This window comes from Triplophysa rosa, linkage group LG21 (assembly GCF_024868665.1).
Source record: "Triplophysa rosa linkage group LG21, Trosa_1v2, whole genome shotgun sequence".
Taxonomy (NCBI): Eukaryota; Metazoa; Chordata; class Actinopteri; order Cypriniformes; family Nemacheilidae; genus Triplophysa; species Triplophysa rosa.
This window is the reverse complement of record NC_079910.1, coordinates 4,325,596-4,345,147: the sequence shown is the minus strand read 5'-3', so window position 1 is coordinate 4,345,147 and position 19,552 is coordinate 4,325,596. Positions and strand designations below refer to the sequence as shown.

The 19,552-nt window shown below is 40.8% G+C and overlaps 1 protein-coding gene and 1 long non-coding RNA gene across 3 annotated transcripts; one reads left to right on the top strand and one right to left on the bottom strand.

Annotated features, from left to right (window-relative positions):
* Positions 1–137: 137 nt before the first annotated feature.
* On the top strand, positions 138–7,343 carry LOC130545490 (uncharacterized). The gene is made up of 5 exons (XR_008961657.1): positions 138–181; positions 1,936–1,980; positions 2,246–2,441; positions 2,847–2,976; positions 7,235–7,343. It is a non-coding gene; the product is annotated as an uncharacterized LOC130545490 (long non-coding RNA).
* On the bottom strand, positions 1,974–13,812 carry nr1d4a (nuclear receptor subfamily 1, group D, member 4a). 2 transcript variants are annotated; one of them, XM_057320012.1, is made up of 8 exons: positions 13,290–13,812; positions 7,261–7,554; positions 7,057–7,145; positions 6,829–6,973; positions 3,869–4,395; positions 3,506–3,691; positions 2,841–3,051; positions 1,974–2,511 (listed from the first exon to the last, which is right to left on the bottom strand). In XM_057320012.1, exons 1-8 carry the CDS (start codon positions 13,303–13,305, stop codon positions 2,315–2,317), a joined length of 1,665 nt encoding a protein of 554 aa, XP_057175995.1. In that variant the 5' UTR covers positions 13,306–13,812; the 3' UTR covers positions 1,974–2,314. The 2 variants fall into 2 exon arrangements, with proteins under 2 accessions (XP_057175995.1, XP_057175994.1); XM_057320011.1 differs by lacking the exon at positions 13,290–13,812 and having other exon boundaries at positions 7,261–9,427.
* Positions 13,813–19,552: the final 5,740 nt, after the last annotated feature.

The following is a 19,552-nucleotide window of genomic DNA, read 5'->3' as shown; positions in this document are numbered from 1 at the left end:
ACTCAAACGTAATGACGCAAAACCATGTAGGACGTTTTGTACTTGCTTATGAATATTAATTACGCACGGTGACATTTACAGAGTACGCCTAATTTGATTGGTATACGGCAGACACCGCGAGGCATTTCCTCATGAATGTTGATTGAGCTACTCTCTGCCGCGAAGACGCTCCTTAACAAAGGTAACCAAACAACGTTGAAATAATCGTTCTGCTGTTGTTTTTATATATTTGTAAGTAGATTTGGATAAGAACGTCGGCAAAACCAATAAAGGTACGCATTTAAATGCAACGTCGGCATGACTAAATTAATATTTAGAAGGTAGGTCTGCTATTTTAGGATTGTAACTGCGCCACCACGAGTGCCCACAGGATGTCACTGTAATGCCATTTGCAATGTAATGCAGAGACGAAGCGCACTAGCTGTACAAAACACTAGCGCGATAATGTTATAGTTTCAACTTATATTTTACAATACAAACATTTTAATCACTTTGTGTATTTTCGTGCGATTTTCATCATTCTGCTGTAAAGAACGATTACATTTCCCGCTTGTCCAGTAAATTGAAACTGATAAACAGAGTCTGTTTCACAACCTAAACGTGACTGACAGTTTCAGGCCATTTACAATTATTTCTGCGTCACTCCGAGAAGCTTCAGACAAAATCTGAGAAAAAGCAGGAAAGCCCGAATGGTTTGGATACTTGGTGGCTTATCTTTAGAGGGGGTAAATCATATATTAAAATACCAACATATGCACAATATTTCAACACATAAGTTAGTTCGTATCCCTGATTAAGAAGATAATCGAATGTTGAATTACATTGATAACCAATTTAACATTGATTCAATGTTACATTCGTTATTCACGTAACACCTTGTGGTCAATGTCACAGATCTGCCTAGAAATAAATAATGCAATATCTTAAATATTAAGCCATTTTTGTTTGATATTTTTACATTCGGTTTATCTAATCGTTTATTTCCTGGCTCAAACAAAAACACTCAGATATTCTATGTGATTTTTGGCTTTTGGATCGTGCCCTATAAAGCCTCGTCAAAAGATTTAATGGACAAGTTATTGAAAAACAAAAACAAAAGGACACAAGATAGATAATCTCATATGTATATTGCTTCTACAGAAGAAAACAATTTACAAAATATACATTGTTGTATGATTGAATAACATTATTTTAACAAACATAATCATTAGCTTCTCAATAAAATCATCCAGTCTTCCTGACATGCTCAGTGATGTCAGTAAAGGCTGTGAAGATACTCTGCTGGTGCCAGACGTTCAGGGGCCTTTTCCCACAACATTAGTCCACTGCTTACAAGGCACCACATGCACCATCTCAGTCAAACGCACAACAACACAACTTCATATCCCTCATTCTCTGATCTTACAGATACATTAGCCAGATCTGTCATTTTGTAATATTTACAGTAATAAAACAGCAGGAAGAAACTAAAACATGACATGCGTTGGAGAATGTTTGCTGGTTTTGTATTTTTAGCTTCAGATATACTCATAGGGAAGAACCGATGGTTATATATACTTGACATACAGTTTTTAGCTTGACGGTGATATAAAATGCAAATTAACAAATATGACATCAAATTTCAAACGTGAAATGACATTTAAAACCGGTTTATTTATCATATTCAACTTAAATGATAACTATATAGCAATTCCGTAGACACAGTACATTTGTGTCATGAAATGTTCCATACTATCACGGGTGATACATGTACGCTTTAATTTAATGAAACTGAAATCTGTGATCATAAGGGATATCTACGTCTTATATACATAGTATTTCTGTCCCTTTCTCAAACACATAGGCACACACACTCACCTGGCTTAGAATGGTCCCTAAAATTACTGCATACATTGTGTACTTGCTAACTAAAAACCCTGTGTACTTTCATTGCAGGAAGTACAAAGGAATGACCCGTTTTTGGTCTGTAAAAGTTCAGTGGTAAGTTTATTCATGATGATATGACTGGCAACCCTTCCCCTGGGAAAAATATAAACAACAATGTTTTTGAGGCTAGCCGAACAGAAGGCCAGAGGATTCATGTCCAATGCAAACGATCAGTAAAAGCTTAAATGGAGATACAGTCTTCTTTAGATCTCGCTGAGAGCGTCTGTTCATCGTGTTCCTTATTAACAAAATTCGTAACGAATGGTTCCTATGGAAACTTGCTTTTCATCTAAATGCTCATTCTTCCTCTTCATAAAAGTAGGTAAGCTGTTATTGGCCGGTTGCAGCTTTTGGTTGAGCGGCGGTTGCATCGACCAATATCAATAGCTCAGGGGTCGATGCGGAAGGCCAGCAGCTTGTCAGAGTGAAGGCTGTTGAGGGTGCGCAGATCTGGCAGGCGCAGGAGCAGCTTAGGAAAGAGGGAGCTGTCGTCAGGACGACGACGGGTCACTAAGGTGCGCAGCGCCCGGATGAGGCTCTCCTGTAACTGTTCGACAGCCACTGTGTCCGAAATGCCAGGGCAATCTGTAAATCAAGTAACAAATGTATCATGAATGCAGTCTAATGTGCAGACATGCCACAGCTGATACCTAAACCTGAAAAATTTCCTGACTCTAGAATCTGATCTAATGTGTAACTGCTGTTCTGTGTCAGCCACCGTAGTGCTTCGTAAGGGAGGGGAGAGCGGTGAAGTGAGCCGTTGGTTGCAATTCGCAACCTCACCGCTAGAGGCTGCTAAATTTCATACACTGGACCTTTAAGGTGTTCAGAGTTCATTTTAGCATGTTGCTAAGTGGTTATTAGATGGTTGTTAGATGGTTGCGTTGCAATTATTTGAAATGTGTTTTCCTTACCTGCAGAAACCAGCACCACAGCCATAAAAAGTGCCATCTCATCCGACTCCAGACCAAGAGAGCACAGCTTCGAACTGAACTCAAACATGGCATCTAGCAAGGAGCCCATGCCCAGTCCCCTGAGAGTCGCCAGTGGGTATGTCTGCCCATTTAGAAAAGTGACTGTTCTTTCCTTGTAGTTGAAAAGTGAGCAAAATCTCACCATAAGCACCTGCAAGAAAAAAGTTAAGAAACAATGTGACATTCGTTTCCTCACCATTTTCTCTTTTTTTCAGAGGATGAGAAAAAAATGTTTTAGAGTGTTTGTCTTTTCCATACAATAAAAGTCAACAGATAACAGTTACAACCATCCATAACCATCACATTAGTTCATTTTTACCTAAAAATGAAAATTATTTTATTATTCACTCCCCCACGTCATTACCAACCTGTATGACTTTACTTCTTCTACAGAACACAAAAGATGATATTTTGAAGAATGCTGGTAACCAAACAACATTGTCCCCCATTGACTTCCATTGTATGGACACAAACCCACTAAGACATTTCTCAGGTTTAGAATGACATGGGGATGAATAAATAATGACAGAATTTTTGTTTTTTGGCTGAACTAATGTCATTCTTATACTAAAAGGGGTGGAGTGTGATGAGAGTTGTGTAGTCACCTGGAAAGTTCCCGCCTTCAGCAGCATGACTTGGTCATGCTGGCAAAGCTCTTGGAACCCTGGTATGCCCTTTGCAAACTCCACCACTTCACGCACAGCTGGGGTGAAGCACTGTGAGAAAGATTCCCACACCTGCTGACTGGAGATGCCAGGTGCTGACACAGGGCACGCGTTCAACGGACAGGCCTACAAGAGAGAGATTTGTATTACCACACCGTAACGGGCTCACGTGCTCACTATTCCTTAATTACGATCTTAAATTGCATTCGCTTCATATGACCCCACACAGGGCCCCTTAAAGGTAATATTACTGCTGTATATAATGAAACAGCATCGTGAGAGGCATCTCAAAACATTTCTCACCAGCACTTTGGAGCCGGCAGGTAGCTTGAACGGGCAAGTCTGGCTTTTGGTCTCGCCAACCGGGTAGCTGTTGTAGTTAGCCTGAGTGGGTTGCGGGGCCGGGGGCGAGCTAGATTGGTGATTTTGATTGAACGAAGAAGCGTAGCTATACCGATTGTTGTCCATTAGTACTGGACACTTGCTCTCGGTGGGAGGGGCCAAGTGGTACCCCAGAAGAGGGTCAGCGTGAGGGTAGTTGACGTCCTGAGAAGGATTGTTCTGAAAGGTGCTTGATCTGCTGCTAGTGTTGATGTTGCCAGCTCTTTTGTTCATGCGGTCCTGTGTGGTTGTGAAGATGTCCTGGTAGGCTCGGGATAAGGCACCAATGGCCTCTTTGGATTGGCTCTCATTAGGGCTGGTGGGCGGCTCCTGTGGTGGAGAGGTTTCCATGTTCATGGTGGATGATTCGTTGAGGCTGTTCATGTAGCTCTGCATCTCATCCAACAGACGTTGCTTTTCTCGCTTAGGGATGCGGCCGAAACGGACAGCTGGGGGTCAAAAAGAGATAAGAAAGACAACATGAAATCACGGCTCACACTACTTAGTTTCATAATTATTATCCTTGGTCTTAATTCATGAGTGACAAAAACACAATATAAAAGGATTAGTTTTACCATTACAATCAAAGATAAACTAGAGAATCAAGATCCTTCTGACATGCAACCTCAAATTTTTCATATTTATAATATTAAAATGAACTAATACATTAATTTGATGTTAATTTTATTTTGATCAATTTTATTATGCACTTTTGTCATTTAATTTTTTTTATGTTTTCTATAAGTTTAATTTATTTTAATTTCCTTTTTAGTTTAGTTTTCATGCATTTTCATTTAAGAATTTTATCAACTTATTTTAGTTACTAATAGTTTTAATATTTCTAATATTAAAAGTATTACTATTTGTAATTAGCTTTTAGTATTATATTTGTAGTTTTCATGTTAATTTTAGTTTGGCAATTTTATTATTTATTATTATTTTTATTTTTTTTGTTAAGTGGAATTTATTTTCAGTTTTAGTTTAGTTTTCATGTATTTTTCAGTTAATATTTTAGTGACTAATTTTAGTGACTTTAATGTCTAATTCTCTTTTAAGTCTTTCAAATAATATTTATGTGGATATTTTATTTGATTTCAATTAACAGACTTGTTTTAATAGTTTTAGTAATTTATAATAATCTAGCCGACCTGTCATCAACATTTTCATGAAGCGTGAGACAAATGGCTTTTTTCATAACAAAACACTTGGGAGTATCAGAAATAACCTAGCACATAAAATAAATAAAATCTTGTTTTCTAGAGGTGGGAAAAACGCAAATAGCACAGCGGCTCTGCAAGGCACAACTTTTGTTCAAAATATGGATGAATATAAAATATGCTGCTTAGATAACTTCTCTGCACTCTCTTCTCCATCCCAAACCCCCTCCTCTAAAAACCTGTCAGCTGTTGAGTTTAAAAATAGCATCTATGGTACTATATGTCCCCCCACTCTTCATCTCTCTCTCAATCACTACCTCCCCCTCCTCTCTTCATCCCTTTCCTCTCCCTCTAACTCCAGCTGTAAGTAGGGCAGTGGGTCAGGCTGAACGTCATGACAATGCCACTGTAATTAGGAGAGAAACTAATAAGTGTGGTAAGAGGGAGAGGAGAGGAAAAGAGAGGAGAACAATACATCATTTTACGATTCAGGGTGACAGTGAGGTTTGTGGTGCTGGTATACAAGACGCAAATGGAAGGAAGAGAGACAGCAGCGCTGCCCCATATATCATCTACGTCCTATAGCACCTGCATCTGAGATAAGCCTAGAACATGAGGGACACGTCTTCAGCACGTTCAGCATCTTCTCTCAAATATTTTGCATTGCTGACCTGCAACCTTTGCATTTGACCTGAACTAGAATTCGGTCAGTTGTTGGTATGAATTTCACAGCATCTATAAAGTTAATCACAAACAGATCAAAGGAACTCGTCTACCAAACGATGTCGGAAGTGAAAGCATGCCATCGTGTCAAACCAAACATTTGTTTGTATCACAACCATAATTACACCTTTGACTGCAGTGAAATCGGGGCATCTGCTTTATTGTGGTTTTGAGGCAGTTACATGAGGTTTTCCTGTTTGTGCAATAAGACCCGTCAAAGAAAGAGGTTTCTAGGTTGCGGGCCCTAACATTTTCAGGAACCACGGTTAAAATGACTGTTTGCTGTGCACCCAGTGGACTCATTTCTGCTGGTGGTGCCCTCTTAGAGCAACATCAGTGCAATCCGCCAACACAGCCCACCATGAGCTTACACTCAGATCTGTTTTCACTGGTGCACCAGTAACAGCACGAGAAATGCAGAGAATCTGACGCTAAAGTCAAACCCAGCTTAAATAGGTCACAATGTACGAGTACAATATGGGTGTCAGTTATTTGGGTCTTCCAAAAACGTCCTCCATTCATCAAAGTTATTCGCCTCGATGTTCTCTTAACGCTGCGATACGGTTCTACCGACGGCCGAATGAGCTCCCGTACTTGGCTTTTCTGCATCTCTTGCTTAATTTTCGCCGCAGCGCTATATTAATTGCTGAGGATGTTATAAGGGCACGCGCGTAGAAATCAAGTCGCCCTCGTTCCAATTTCTCAAAATAATTCCTGTATTTGCTGCAGTTTTCCAGATGACAGATAGCTTCAGGGACCGCACGACTCCATCCCTCATAAATCACTGTCTTTAGGAGGGATCGGGAGGCTGAGCTTCGGGAACGTGCGGGGGGGTGAAAGGAGCCCACAGCAGAACTAAAAGAAACTGGCTCTCTTGAAAGTTACCTACGGTGCAGGACTAAAAGAGGAAAGTAGGTTGAGAGGGCATGGCGTGCCGCTGGGCGACAGTACGGCTTTTCGTTATTTCTCACGTATCAATGCGAAACCTTTCAGAATCCTTACCATCACGGGACATGCCGACAGACAGGCATTTCTTGAAGCGGCAGTGTTGGCAACGGTTTCGGTTCATGCGCATGATCATGCAGTTTTCGTTCTTCACGCACATCTTGTAGTTTATGTTCTGCTGAATGCTTCGCCGGAAAAACCCCTGCAACAACAACAACACAAACGTCATATGATGATCCATGCTTTGACAGAAAATCCTTTTTTTGCTTTTGGGGTTTTTCTTACCTTGCATCCTTCGCATGCATGCACACCATAGTGAAATCCTGAGGCAATATCTCCACACACTTTACATAAGAGCACCATGCCTCCCGTCTCTGTTCACAGAAAGAGAGATACAGAGGTCAGGACATGAATGCACACGCTTTCCGAGTAACAAAGATGATGATGTTTTTCCATATTACAGGTAAACCAAAAATGGAGGTCACTTACTGGTGAACGTCCCGGTGAACCCACAAGGCCTTTTGCCAGCGATGGGATGGGAGTAGTTGTGCTGGTTTGAGTTTGCTGAGGAGTTGTTGTAGACATCAGGAAACTGAAAGACCAGTTTTGGAGAAGATGGAGTACCTCTCTGCCGCTTGAGGGCCCCGATCTCAGTGAAGGTGACCTCTTCTGGGGAGGAGGGCTGGGAGTGAGAGGAGGGAGATTGGGTTTGATAACCACTAGAAGGGCTTCCCGGGCTTGGGCTGGGACTACCATTGGAACCAGCATACAGTATCACACTCCCTGTAGAAACAGAAATAGAAGGCGTGTAAAGACACTTGAGGCAGAACCAAACACTTAAATGAATGATCATTTTTTCAAAATGACATTTAAATATTAAAGGTTACAATAATTAGTTAAATCTGTAAAAGGTCCAATGTGTAATTTTTTGGAGGATCTATTGACAAAAATGCAATATAATATTCACAACTATGTCTTCAGAGGTACATAAAGACCTTACATAATGTAGCGTTATGTTTTTATGACCTTAGAATGAGCTATTTCTATCTACATACAGCACGGGTCCACTTACATGGAATTCGCCATGTTGTTTCTACAGTAGCCCTAAACGGACAAACTGCTCTAGAGAGAGTTTCATAAATACGTTATCTCCTTCGGTAAACAAGTGAAAATGTGACTACATTTTGTGATCTTAGTTCTGTGTCGGCCACCGTGGTTCTTCGAAAAGGAAGCGGTGGAGTGAGCCGCTAAATTTCATACACTGGATCATTAACGCACAAAAATGTTATAGCAATGATTCATTCCTATCATTATCTGCCAGTCTGAAAGAATAATTTAATGAGTATAAACGTAATTATGTTACATAATCACAGTTTGTTTGTTCATTTACAAAACCGTGTTATGCAACACTGAATTACATTTATAATTAAATCAAGTTTATAATTATGATGAATTTTTGGAAGCTGGTAACTTTTTACAAGGTAATTCCCCAAGTCAATGACCGAATGAGTGAAGGATTGTTTTTAGAGATATAGAAGTCGAAATGTACTTATAACTGATCATACAGATTTGATTGAGCTTGATGTTGCAAGACTGGTCAAGTTGAAGGTGATGTAATGATGTAAGTGAGCTCTGCTCTTTCAGGGGAGTTGCCTCGTTGCTCTAAATGCAATAGACACAACTTTTTTTAGACGGAAACAAAACATGTTGAAAAATACAAATTTCATGTAGCTCAATTGCTCAAACGTTTGTGGGTTTGATTTCCAGGGAACACACATACTAACAGAAAATGACAAAAAAAAAACATAATGCTTACGTAATAAATGTATTAAAATTAAAACAAAATTAAAAATGTAAATTGTACAAATGTATTCTATGGATATACAATTTAAAAAAATCTGTGTATATCTGTGCAAGGGGTAATGCAATGTATCGATGATGTGATATGTACATTCACATATAGAATGACATGATCCCATTTCCCCCATTTGAAACAACCGTAGAAATAGCCCTAGATGTGTTGTAGCCTATGGTTTCTCTAAGCATCCCTACACTATGTGCGTGTTTGATGTTCATCCCCCCCCGCTGGTTTCTTTTTCTCTCCCTCTGGGTTTCACCATCCTATCGCATCCTCTCCGGTCATGCGCTCAGGATGAGTTGAGGCACGGTCTCACGTGTTCGCGCGCTCTCCCGCCTCTCCACTCCAATAATAGCTAGCTCTGCATGGCTCCGCTGGCATAGTGCCCCAGCCAACTGCACAACACCTGACCGCCACCTCACATGGATTCCTGACACCGTTCCTTCCCAAAACCAAATCCGCAGTCCCGTGTAAACATCGACAACAATCGATCACGGGGAGCGCGCGCACCGCAGGATGCCGTGTGTCGCCTTTGAGATGATGTTACGGTTCCAGCGCACACGCGCGCGTTTCCTGTGAGAGAGGGGCAACTCAGAGTCACGTTTCGGTAGAATGTGCACGGTGGCTTTGGTTTGACTTTTTAAACAACCTGAGGACTGGGCCAGGGACGTGCGGTTAAGTCGCACACACACACCAACAGGCCACTTTAAACCAAGCCATATGTAGGCTATGAATTTTTCCTTGTGCTAGCAATGCACAGGTTGTGGGTTCGGGTTTCAGGGTCTAAAACTAATAAAGCATAGCATAAGAATGCAGTGAAATGCACTTTGGGTAAAAGCATCTGCCTGATGTGAAAAAGTAAATAAAATCTGAGTAGCACTTGATCATTTAAGTCTCTGTCATATCCCCGAAGTTGACCTGATATATTTCCCAGTGGATGCTAATACATTGCTTAAATGTCCCTAGAGAGTTTGGGGGTGTGCTTTGGCTGCTTACAGCCATGGGTCAGAAAAAAAAAACATTTTTTTAGATTATGGGAATCTATGGTAATTTAAATCTGTGGGATGATTTTTATGTACAACACTGGCCCACACTAAAGTCTACTAGGCTACTAAAAAGCATTAACACAGTCTCAATTTGTCAATTTGCATAAACAGTTTTTCTTTCACCGTCCTCCACGTGAATCTGTCATTTCCTTTTAACATACCATGAGTAACCATTCTGTGGTAAACAAGTTCAAACTTCCGCCTATTTCCTTACTCCTCCGCTTGTGTTTTCTCATGCCGGCACATGGTATTTACTTAGCTCGAGTGTTTTTGTGATCCCTCAACTGGCACGTGCAGCAGGATTTATTATTGACATACTACAGTGCTGGATTTTACATCCTTGTGATAAAGAGCCCTACCTGAGCATGTTACTTAGACCTGCCCAGCTTAGTACCCCACCCAAACACACACAAATACTCACACCTGGACACGCATGTGAGTCCGCAGAGGTTAAAACAAGCATGGCATTATGAATAACAATAAATGCCTTAATTAAAAACAGAAAATGGTAGTTTCTAAGGCGCGGCTGTTTTTGAGTTCCTTCTCCGGCATGGTTATATAAAATAATCAAAAACATTAATTATAATTATATTTATCCAAAAAAGGTGTGATAAGGAATTTGTCCATAATTAAGATAACCAGCTTGCTTTACTCTGTGTGGAACAATAATACCACAATTGTACAGTACTGTTTCAATAAACTAACTGAAGAGACATTTTTGCAAGCAAGTATAAACTGAGGTCAGTGGAAACACAGCATTAATTGAAGAATCAGCCAGTCTTGGTAGCTCATTGTGAGCTTATGCTGCCCATGCGAACGCTAATCTGCTGGTGGACTAACGGAGGGCATAGAAACGTGAGGACTTTACAGGGACAGTAATTCCTTGAACTCTGGTCTCAAACGCTGCCCTTGTCTCACTCCCTCCCTACAGAAACAAGACCTGACATAGTTATCCTTGAATGCCTTTGCCTTACATTTCAGTGGCAGGAGATGCATGAAATTTGTGAAATGTAATTATATATAAAATAACACCTGTGTGTGTGCAGTACATGAAGCACGTGGTTACTTGACAAAAGTGATTTGGTACTAAAAGCGCATGATCACACCACCTGAGCTGAGATTGAGATATAAAGCAAAAAAGCATATTCAAATTTGTTTCATTTATAAAGTCCTGACCTCAAAATTGCAAAAAGCAAACACTAAAACATACAAGTGAATAGAGGATTTTGTGCATGCAATGCTGGCATGAGGCTGTGTTTATGTAAAAGGCTCCAAAGAAAAAGTTGCATGAGGCAGGAAAACGTGATGAGGCTCTACATTGACTGCATGAAATCGCTGACCCACTGACCAACCTCCCCCTTTCCGCCGCGCAATCTGCATCAAAACAGAGTCAGTGAAAGCAACCGAGGGGTGGGCGAGTGTAATCACGCGCCGCACGCGGCTGAGCGAGCGCATGCACGTGAGGACGATTGTAGGCGCGAGGATACATTCCGTGGGAAGAAGCAGACGCGGGCGAAGCCCTGGAGCGCCCCAATGAAACTCCGCGCCTCCGCTATAATTGAAAATCGCTGTAAAATAGAGCATGCTGCTATGTAGAATGTTGAAGCGCGCTCACCTCGCTTGCTCTGGATTTATTGTAGTATGTGCACAGTGTTGTGTCAATAATGCCCCTGGTTACGTGCATTTCATCTCTTGGACTTTATCCAAAAGCCCCATAAAAGGCACAGTATTGTTTTTCAGGAAGTATAAAAATAAAGCTGACCAGATAATAGCATTCTGTATATACAAAAATAAAGGCTGCTTAACAGCATGTTACACATTAAAAACTCTTGGCCAGCATGTTATACAACCTCCTTCCATAATTTAAGGTCATTTTGTTATACAATTATCAAAAAAACCTTCATATGTGTTTTTTTCTACAGCGTCTATGTCAGTAGGTTAGTAAACCAGACCATAATTCCAATAGTTCACAAAGGTTTTGCATAATGATTTTCCTGTCAGTTTGAAGGTGTATAGGCTAATAGGTAGGCTAAATGTCAGGCTATCGTTTTCATTTGAAAAGCTCCACACCACTATACCATAGAAATAGAAACTGGGGGAAATTGGCATCCATTTGTACCACGTTTCCTGTAGGCTGAATGAGCATATATTAAAAGTAGACAATACTCTTTTTTTAGGACACAGCTTCTTTGTTTCGAAAACAAGTGACAGTAAGCAACTTAAATGCCAGGAATGTAAGGTGTAAGCAACTTAAATGCCAGGGAATGTCAGGTGTCAAAAATAAACAAATGCAATATTTTATCAAATTAAATTTCAGTCTTGGTTTGCCTATCTCTAGAATCTGATATCCCCGATAAACTCGCAACGTTTATTTAATGTATCCATTTATTAATACATATACTCTATCGTTTAAAAGTCACGTGAAATGTTATTATTTCCGTAAGTCATCTTCTGTTGAGGCGTGTCGCGTCATTTAGATTTTTCCTTTCACATACTAAGCTTTCTGTCAAATGCATACAGTTGAGAGGGTGCGCCAAGCACGAGACGTTGTTTTCATCACCTGTCCCGAAACGTGACTTCAGCTTTTGTATACGAATCAGACGTCAATTAACATTGAACTGGACTTGGTTGACTGAACCAGCATGTGAGTGGCCCTTGGCTAACCCCAGTCCACTTCCCTAAATCCGCTTAGCCGGTTAACCTCATTCGATGAAAGCTGAAGCAAGCACGAGTACAGATACAGACGAAATGTATGACAAAATAAACAAAGTTATTGCATTCATATGCATTAATTCCCGTGTCGGTCGAATATTTCCAGCATAAGACTGTAACGTCTCTCGACTGCGCGTTGCTTTATTTAAACAACGGCTGCATTATCATTTTCTTTTACTAACTTAGGCTATAAGATTAATGATCACACTATAGTTTACATTGGTAAACTGTGCTGATATGCCTGAGGCTATTTTGACAGCGGTCTTATCTCTAGCTTGGACTATCTACACGTGAGTTTGTTTTCATCGCTTGGAACAGGAAGTTGTTAGCGCAGGCGCGCGCACGCATATGGTGGTTTCTAAGCAGATTCCACGAAAGCAATCGCACGGAGTTTATGACAGAACAGATATCAACAATTACTCAAGTACGTTACTGTATAGCCTTCATTTATGATTCACGCCGAGACTATAAATAGATGGACCTTAAACAGATTGATATGAGTCAACAGCGCGCAATCATGCATGACAATGCATATGCCCAGTATAGATGATCCATTAGACACCAGTCTGCATTATATCAACAATTGTAATAGTGTTTAATAGGCTCGCTATGAGTACAGGTAATGAAGGACTGTAAAAAAATCATCAAAACATCATATGACACATCCAAGATAATGAGTCTATGAATTGCATTGTGCGTTTACAGGCAAATAACTCAAAACAAGTCAAAAACAGTCTATAAATGCGCAAATCTGCATTGAATACAAAAATTATTACAGTGATCATTTTTAGATATAATTAAGTACAACATAAACATGATCAATAATATGATTCTGTTTATAACAACAATATACAAATAACATCATTATTAATATGCAAAAGCATTCACTCGCAGTTACTTACCAGGACTGCTGTCCATCCTTGATATGTTTCAGAGTCTCTGTCTTCAAAAAAATCTCCGTGTCTCAGTACGTGGAAGCAAAAGTCGAATGAAAAAAGGTGAAAAAGTCAAGAAATACCTGCGCATACAGCGTGCAGCCCAAAAGAGGCAAGACAGTATCTCTCAGAGCATTTGGCAGTCCAGCCAAATAGTGGGTAAAAATACACTCGCGTAACTGTCACGTCCGACACGGTCACAGGTGTACAGTTGCACCTTCAGCGCGAGCTACCTGAACACTCTGCTTTCTATCTAGTATGAAAGACGCATTAGCTATGCTGTGATGATGTCTCACTGGAGTACCATAGCATCACTGTGGGGCTGTCAAACTCACTCGTACTGACTATGCTCACACCCGTACACACCCACTTCTATCACGTTTTCAGGTGACTCATTGGCAAATGTGACTGGATTTAGTGGGCGTCGTCAACCTCTGTTGTTGTTCTCTTTGACGGTGATTTATCGCACTCTACGTGCCCCACTATCTCCTTGGTTTCTATTTCCTCTTTATCCCGGCGTGCGTTCTCATTGGCGGGTGTGTAAGCGCTGCGCTGGATGCGCTTATTCGAGCGTGATATGCGCTGGTAAAGCCACACTGCATGTGCCCTCTGCATGTGCAGTGGAAAGCGCTGTCCTACTGACACACATTTTATTCAAAACGCAGCGTGAGACGAGAAGACATGAGCGGCATGCACATGGACGGGGCGGGGCTCTGCGTGACTTTTTTGGCGCGGTTGTTTTAAAATCCCCACCGACATGTGCGCACCATGGAAAACAGACGCAGTGTCTGTATACATATATACTAAGTAAGTGACAATGCGGTTTGCTGCTTATGCATAACAAGATGATAAATATGCTCGTTCCCAATTGCCCCGAAATGCGAATAGATTGTTGTTGTTGTGACGTACCTTGGAGTAGTTATTCAATTGTACTTTTTGTTGAATACCTGCACTTAAGATGAAAGCCGTGTTGAAACGATGTGTGAAAATGCATAGATTATACAAATGATTTCCCCGTCTACTTTGTAGATGATGTTTAGAGCTGTGATTCGCAACTGATATTTGGGGTGTGGGGTGTGATGTTTCCCGTTTTAACGGAAATAATGGTGAAACAGCGACCTCTGGTGACTATTAGAAGGACATTGCAACTCTTCTTTTAGATTGAGAATAAAATCTGGGTTATCATGTAAAACTGTGTCAACCAGACACTTCAATGCACTTGATACATTGCATAAAGTGAAAAGATTTGATATCACTTTCTACAGTCTTTATTGTTGATGGCTATTGTTGATGTAATTGCTCTTGGTTGCATCAGATTTAGGGTTATGGCAAAATATATAAATAGTTGTTTAGCAATAATATATTTAAAATGTAATAATTTGTGCTACCAAAATACTATACAGTAAATCAACACGCTGCTTGATGAATTAACAAGTCAGCATTAAAGGTGTCATATGGCGTGAATACGTGTTTTTCTGTGTATTGGTGTGTAATAAGTTGCCCATGCATGTTTTAGACACATAAAGTTCCAAAAATTAAAGTGTCGGAACAAAAGATGTATTCTATCTAAAAGCGAATGCTCACCCAGACCTGCTTGAAACACCTCGTGGAACCACACCCCCACAAATCTACGTTCGATTTGACTAAGACCTGATGTTCCAAATATGGTAAGAGGCGTTCCATTTCCGTCACACCCTTGCAGTATTCGACCAATCACTACACACTGGTTAACTGGCCAATCATAGCACACCTCGCTTTTCAGAGCGATGAGCTTTGTAAAAATCTGCGCATTTCAGAGAGGCGGGGCAAAGAGGAGATACAAGCGTATGTGGAAAATACAGCGTTTTTGAACCTTAAATCGTGTATACACATTGCTTTACATCTAAAACAAACGATAATATTCGTTTTAGCCGAGTCATATGACCTCTTTAAAGTCAAGCATCTATTATGGCTTTGCATTGCAGTTCTATTGTTTACCACTAGAGGCCACAATAATGCAAAAAGTGGCCTGTCAACTTACTTATAAATGCAAACATACAGAGTAGAATGTTTCATTTTTACCGTCTATACTAAGTCCAAAACCACAATTCCTAATGTAATACTCGAGAAACCCCCTCATTGTGTAGGTCCCCCTCATTGTGCTGGAATCCTGTTTACACAATTATATTAATATATCGTTCATTTGGCCCTCACTATTATAGCCAAGTCTGTATACAAATATAGACCGCTTCGCAAGATGTAAACACCGGTCCAGAAGCACATCGGGTTATGATTTTTATTTATTTAATATAGTTATTTTTTATCTTTCATTTATGATTAAATCTTAAAGATATTATCATTTTGTTTTGGTTATAAATGTTCTGTTGGTTGTATTTTGGGGTGCGTCTGGACCAGCGTTGAACCAGCGTTGTTTACGTCTATAAAGTAACAAATGATCTCGAGTTGTACATAGCCACATTAGAGGTAGCCTATCTCCTTTAAGACATGCACTTTCATGCTCGCTTTCATTTTTTGTGAAACCATAACAAAGCCTGATTACAGCTTGTGCTCTTGACACGTTGATTGAAATGATACATTTTGCACCAGATAGAGATAATTCGAACAGAATGCGGCGCCTTACATAAACCCTGTTTCTGTGCTGTTTTGACAGTTGCCAGGGTTAATTGGCTGTGTTAAATTTGGAGCTCTGTTCTGCAGCTATGAACCCATAACTGTGGGCAAGTCGCGCACCGAGGAACATGTTATGGCATGGCACGCTGATAATTACAGAGGCAGAGTGGAGTGTTTGGGAACTGAACGGGGCCTGTTGCCAACACGCTCGCTGTAGAAACACCTTGTGCCTCGGGCTAGGCAGACAGCCATCAGTGTCTGTCATCTATCTGTTTCTCCCTCCTGCCCACCAACACTTACCTGCTCGAACTCTATCACTCCTTTATTGAAAGATTGTGCATGTGAAGTCGTGCCAAATTCTCTAAGGCTGATGAGCAATTTAACAAGTTTATACCCAGCTCCCTGCGAAAGGCGCTGGGAGTGCGGTGGAGTAGATCTAGCGGTGGAAAGTTCCGAAACAATGTAAAAACATTTGAAAACTTAGTTTCAGTTGCATTATGGAGACCCTCTTTGCACAATTTGTAGCATTTTAAAAGTACATCATGTGCCACTTTAGCTATTTTGCCATGCCAGAGTTTTGGTTTTCTAACAAAGAACAAAGAGCCACTCTACTTTGATACCCATACAATTATATAATGGTGTAGTGTCACATGCTGTTTTTGAATGGTGTTAGAACATATGCCATTCGGACACAATGGTAGTTTTATTTGGTGAGGCGAAAGCATTGAGGAGACCTTTCCTTCTGAGCACAAAGCTTTGCTGCAATTACAGAATTGCTTCCATATGTGGATCAGACAGCTTCTCCCGCTGCCCCCACCAACCCTTCTTCTTCTTCTCACAGCGTTCCCTCTCCTAACTCCCTGTCTTTAAGTAACTTCCTTCCCTGACTTCTGCCGACTTTCTATCCGTACTTTTTTCCACCTAAACTTTCTTTCCGTACCCTGTGAACAATTTTTGAAAGGCCACTTCTTAAACAAAGTCTGTCTTAATCAGAACATCCTGGTACTTTTGGCAGTGGGCTTTACTTGTGCTGATTCAATTAGAGCGAGACAGCCAGGCACATAATGCGCCTCAGAGAGAGAGAGAGAGAGAGTTGGGGTGGGGGGTGAAAAGAAGAAAGAAAAAATGCGGCTTTACCAAAAGAATTTGGACTTGGAGGCAGCATGGTGAGTGGAATAGGAAAAGGTGGAAAATAAGAAGAGAGGCTTTTTTGACAGAGAGGTCGGTTCAGAGAGGGTTCACGGTGACATCATGGCTGATTGTGAGGGAAGTATAGACAGGAGGGCCATTCACCTCTCATTGGACACATATGTTGGAGGGTAGGCAGTGTGCTCATTTGCATGAGCTTATTGGCACTCTGTTTGGACGCTCTGCTCCGACCTTCCCTTCTTTGACACACACGCATAAACATACAAAAATAAGTACACGCCTGCAACCACAGATTAAATACGACATGTGGCTTTGTGCAAATGAACATTCATGCAAAAAATATACATCGTAACTAGACCCTTTCTTCCAGCTATTTCCAGATACACCCTCCGTGTTGTTTTTCCCAGTGTGTGTTATTTCTTCATGTCAGTTGGAGTCCAAATGTGTACGTTTTGCCAGGCTGAATGAATGAGCCCTTCATGGGCCGGGCCGTGCGTTAAACTTTGAAAGCCAAGACGTATGCTTTCCGTGTGTGCGTGACTGCGTGTTTACGTATGCGACTTTATGTAGGCGTGAGTGTTTGTGTATGCCTGTAACCTCGAGTCCGTGTTTGCGTGTGCATGACCAGAACTGAGTAAATGCGTTTCTGTTTTTGTTTGTGTGCCGTGTGTGAGTGAGAGGTGTGTGTATGCACATGTCCGCCTTGCGCTCTGCACGTCTCACTGTAGCACAAAACTTCACATGACATCAATCTGCATGCAAGGAAATAGTGATCTCATTACAGACATCTTGTTGCTGATTAAAACCTGCCGTGGCCACCAGCCTCTCTCTGTCTCTCTCTGCTCCTTTTTGCCTTTTCCATCCAGGCCCTGGCAGAAGGAAATACACTTCATAGTGGAATTTTGATTCTTCTTACGTTAATTCATACATACAGTTGTGAGAATTAATACAGGGGAAAAGCATGTCATGTATGAAAGTCAAAAACGGGTGAAAAAAAGACAAAGGGAGATAATGGATGATGTCAGAGGCCCTTAGAATGACTTATGATGTCATAGCAAAGTGTGACAAATGAAATTGTTGTGATGAAGAAACCATTAGGGGTGAAAGGGGAGGGGCAACGGTGGGGCGGGCGAGAAAGAGTATAAATGCGGAAAATTTTGAAAGTGAAATGTTGTGGGAGAACGAGAGACACTACTCAGGTAGTGTAAAAGAAAAGAGGAAGAGAGTGAGAGACTGAGCGAGAGACGGAGGGAAAGAGAAGGAAGGAGAGAAAGCGAGTGAGAGAAAGATAGCGGTCTGATCTGTCTTCATTATCTTCCACTCTGCAGTCTCCCAACACAGAGATCATAAATCTCAACCCCCAACACACTTCACTGACAATGAAACACAAACACTGCTGACCTCTGACCTGTCTGCTGCTACTGACATACAGACACCTACTCACTCGGACACACACACACATACAGGGAATGACAGTATGTACTGTAATCTTATTTGAAATTATGTGCTGTAATGACACAATAAGAAATAAATAACAAATGAATGTAGCTCTCAGCCTTATTAAAGTAGATTTAGTGCAAAAGAGCAATATTTGAAATATGTAGCTTCGAGCTTTGGACCGACAATTAGCATGTTTTTATGATATGATGTAGGGTTGTGTGTGTGTGGCAACACAAACCACTTCCTGTTGACTTGTATTGAGATCTAATGCCAGCCCTACTGAGGCATTCTGTGCTACACATACCTGACATGTGCTTCAGTACCGTTTAGCGTGTTGACAAAATGTTTGTATGCTCTCCTACTTGTAAGTCGCTTTGTATAAAAGCGTCTGCCAAATGAATAAATGTACTGTCAAAGATTTTTTTAATTCAAAATGTTTAATAAGTGTTGTTTTTTACCCAAAGGACCTCAAAGGTTGCTTCTTCACAGGTTAGGAGACATAATGGAGTTGTCAATTGCATTAAACTATCAGTGCTGTCTCAGGATAAAGCTGAAAAAAGAAATAATTCAGATAACATTGATGTGTAGTTGCAGCCTTGAGATATCTATTCTAAAACTCTGAGACATCTGTGGCTACTTTCTCTTTTCCCATGAGAATAACTTATTTTTTATTACCTATGGGTAGCCAATACAACCTGAATGGGACTTTAGTGCGCTGTGTGTTTGGACTTGTTTCATATGGAACTAACCCGTTAAGACATTAGACTATCGTCAAACTGTACATATAACTTAGTGCCACTGTGTTCCTTTTGATTTCATTCGTTTTCATTGTTTTTTATCTCTCATCCAGACCCAGTGTCGAACCAGATGTACCATCTACGTGACTCTGAGATGGCACCGTCAGAGGGGAGCCAGTTAAGGTGTGTCTTCACTTTGAGGTTTATGTTTTTTTTTAACCAAAGCCAGTGAATAACGAAAGCTTTAGGAAGAACCAGCAAACGCCCAGAACCACAAACAAGCCAGCGCATAAC

Excerpts from the sequence above, each read along its gene's own strand:
- nr1d4a (XM_057320011.1), bottom strand. The coding sequence starts at position 7,624 with ATGATCATTCATTTAAGTGTTTGGTTCTGCCTCAAGTGTCTTTACACG. Across the intron at positions 6,974-7,056 it reads ATGCATGCGAAGGATGCAAG|GGGTTTTTCCGGCGAAGCAT; the intron begins GTAAGAAAAACC and ends TTGTTGTTGCAG. Across the intron at positions 4,396-6,828 it reads TGTCGGCATGTCCCGTGATG|CTGTCCGTTTCGGCCGCATC; the intron begins GTAAGGATTCTG and ends TTTGACCCCCAG.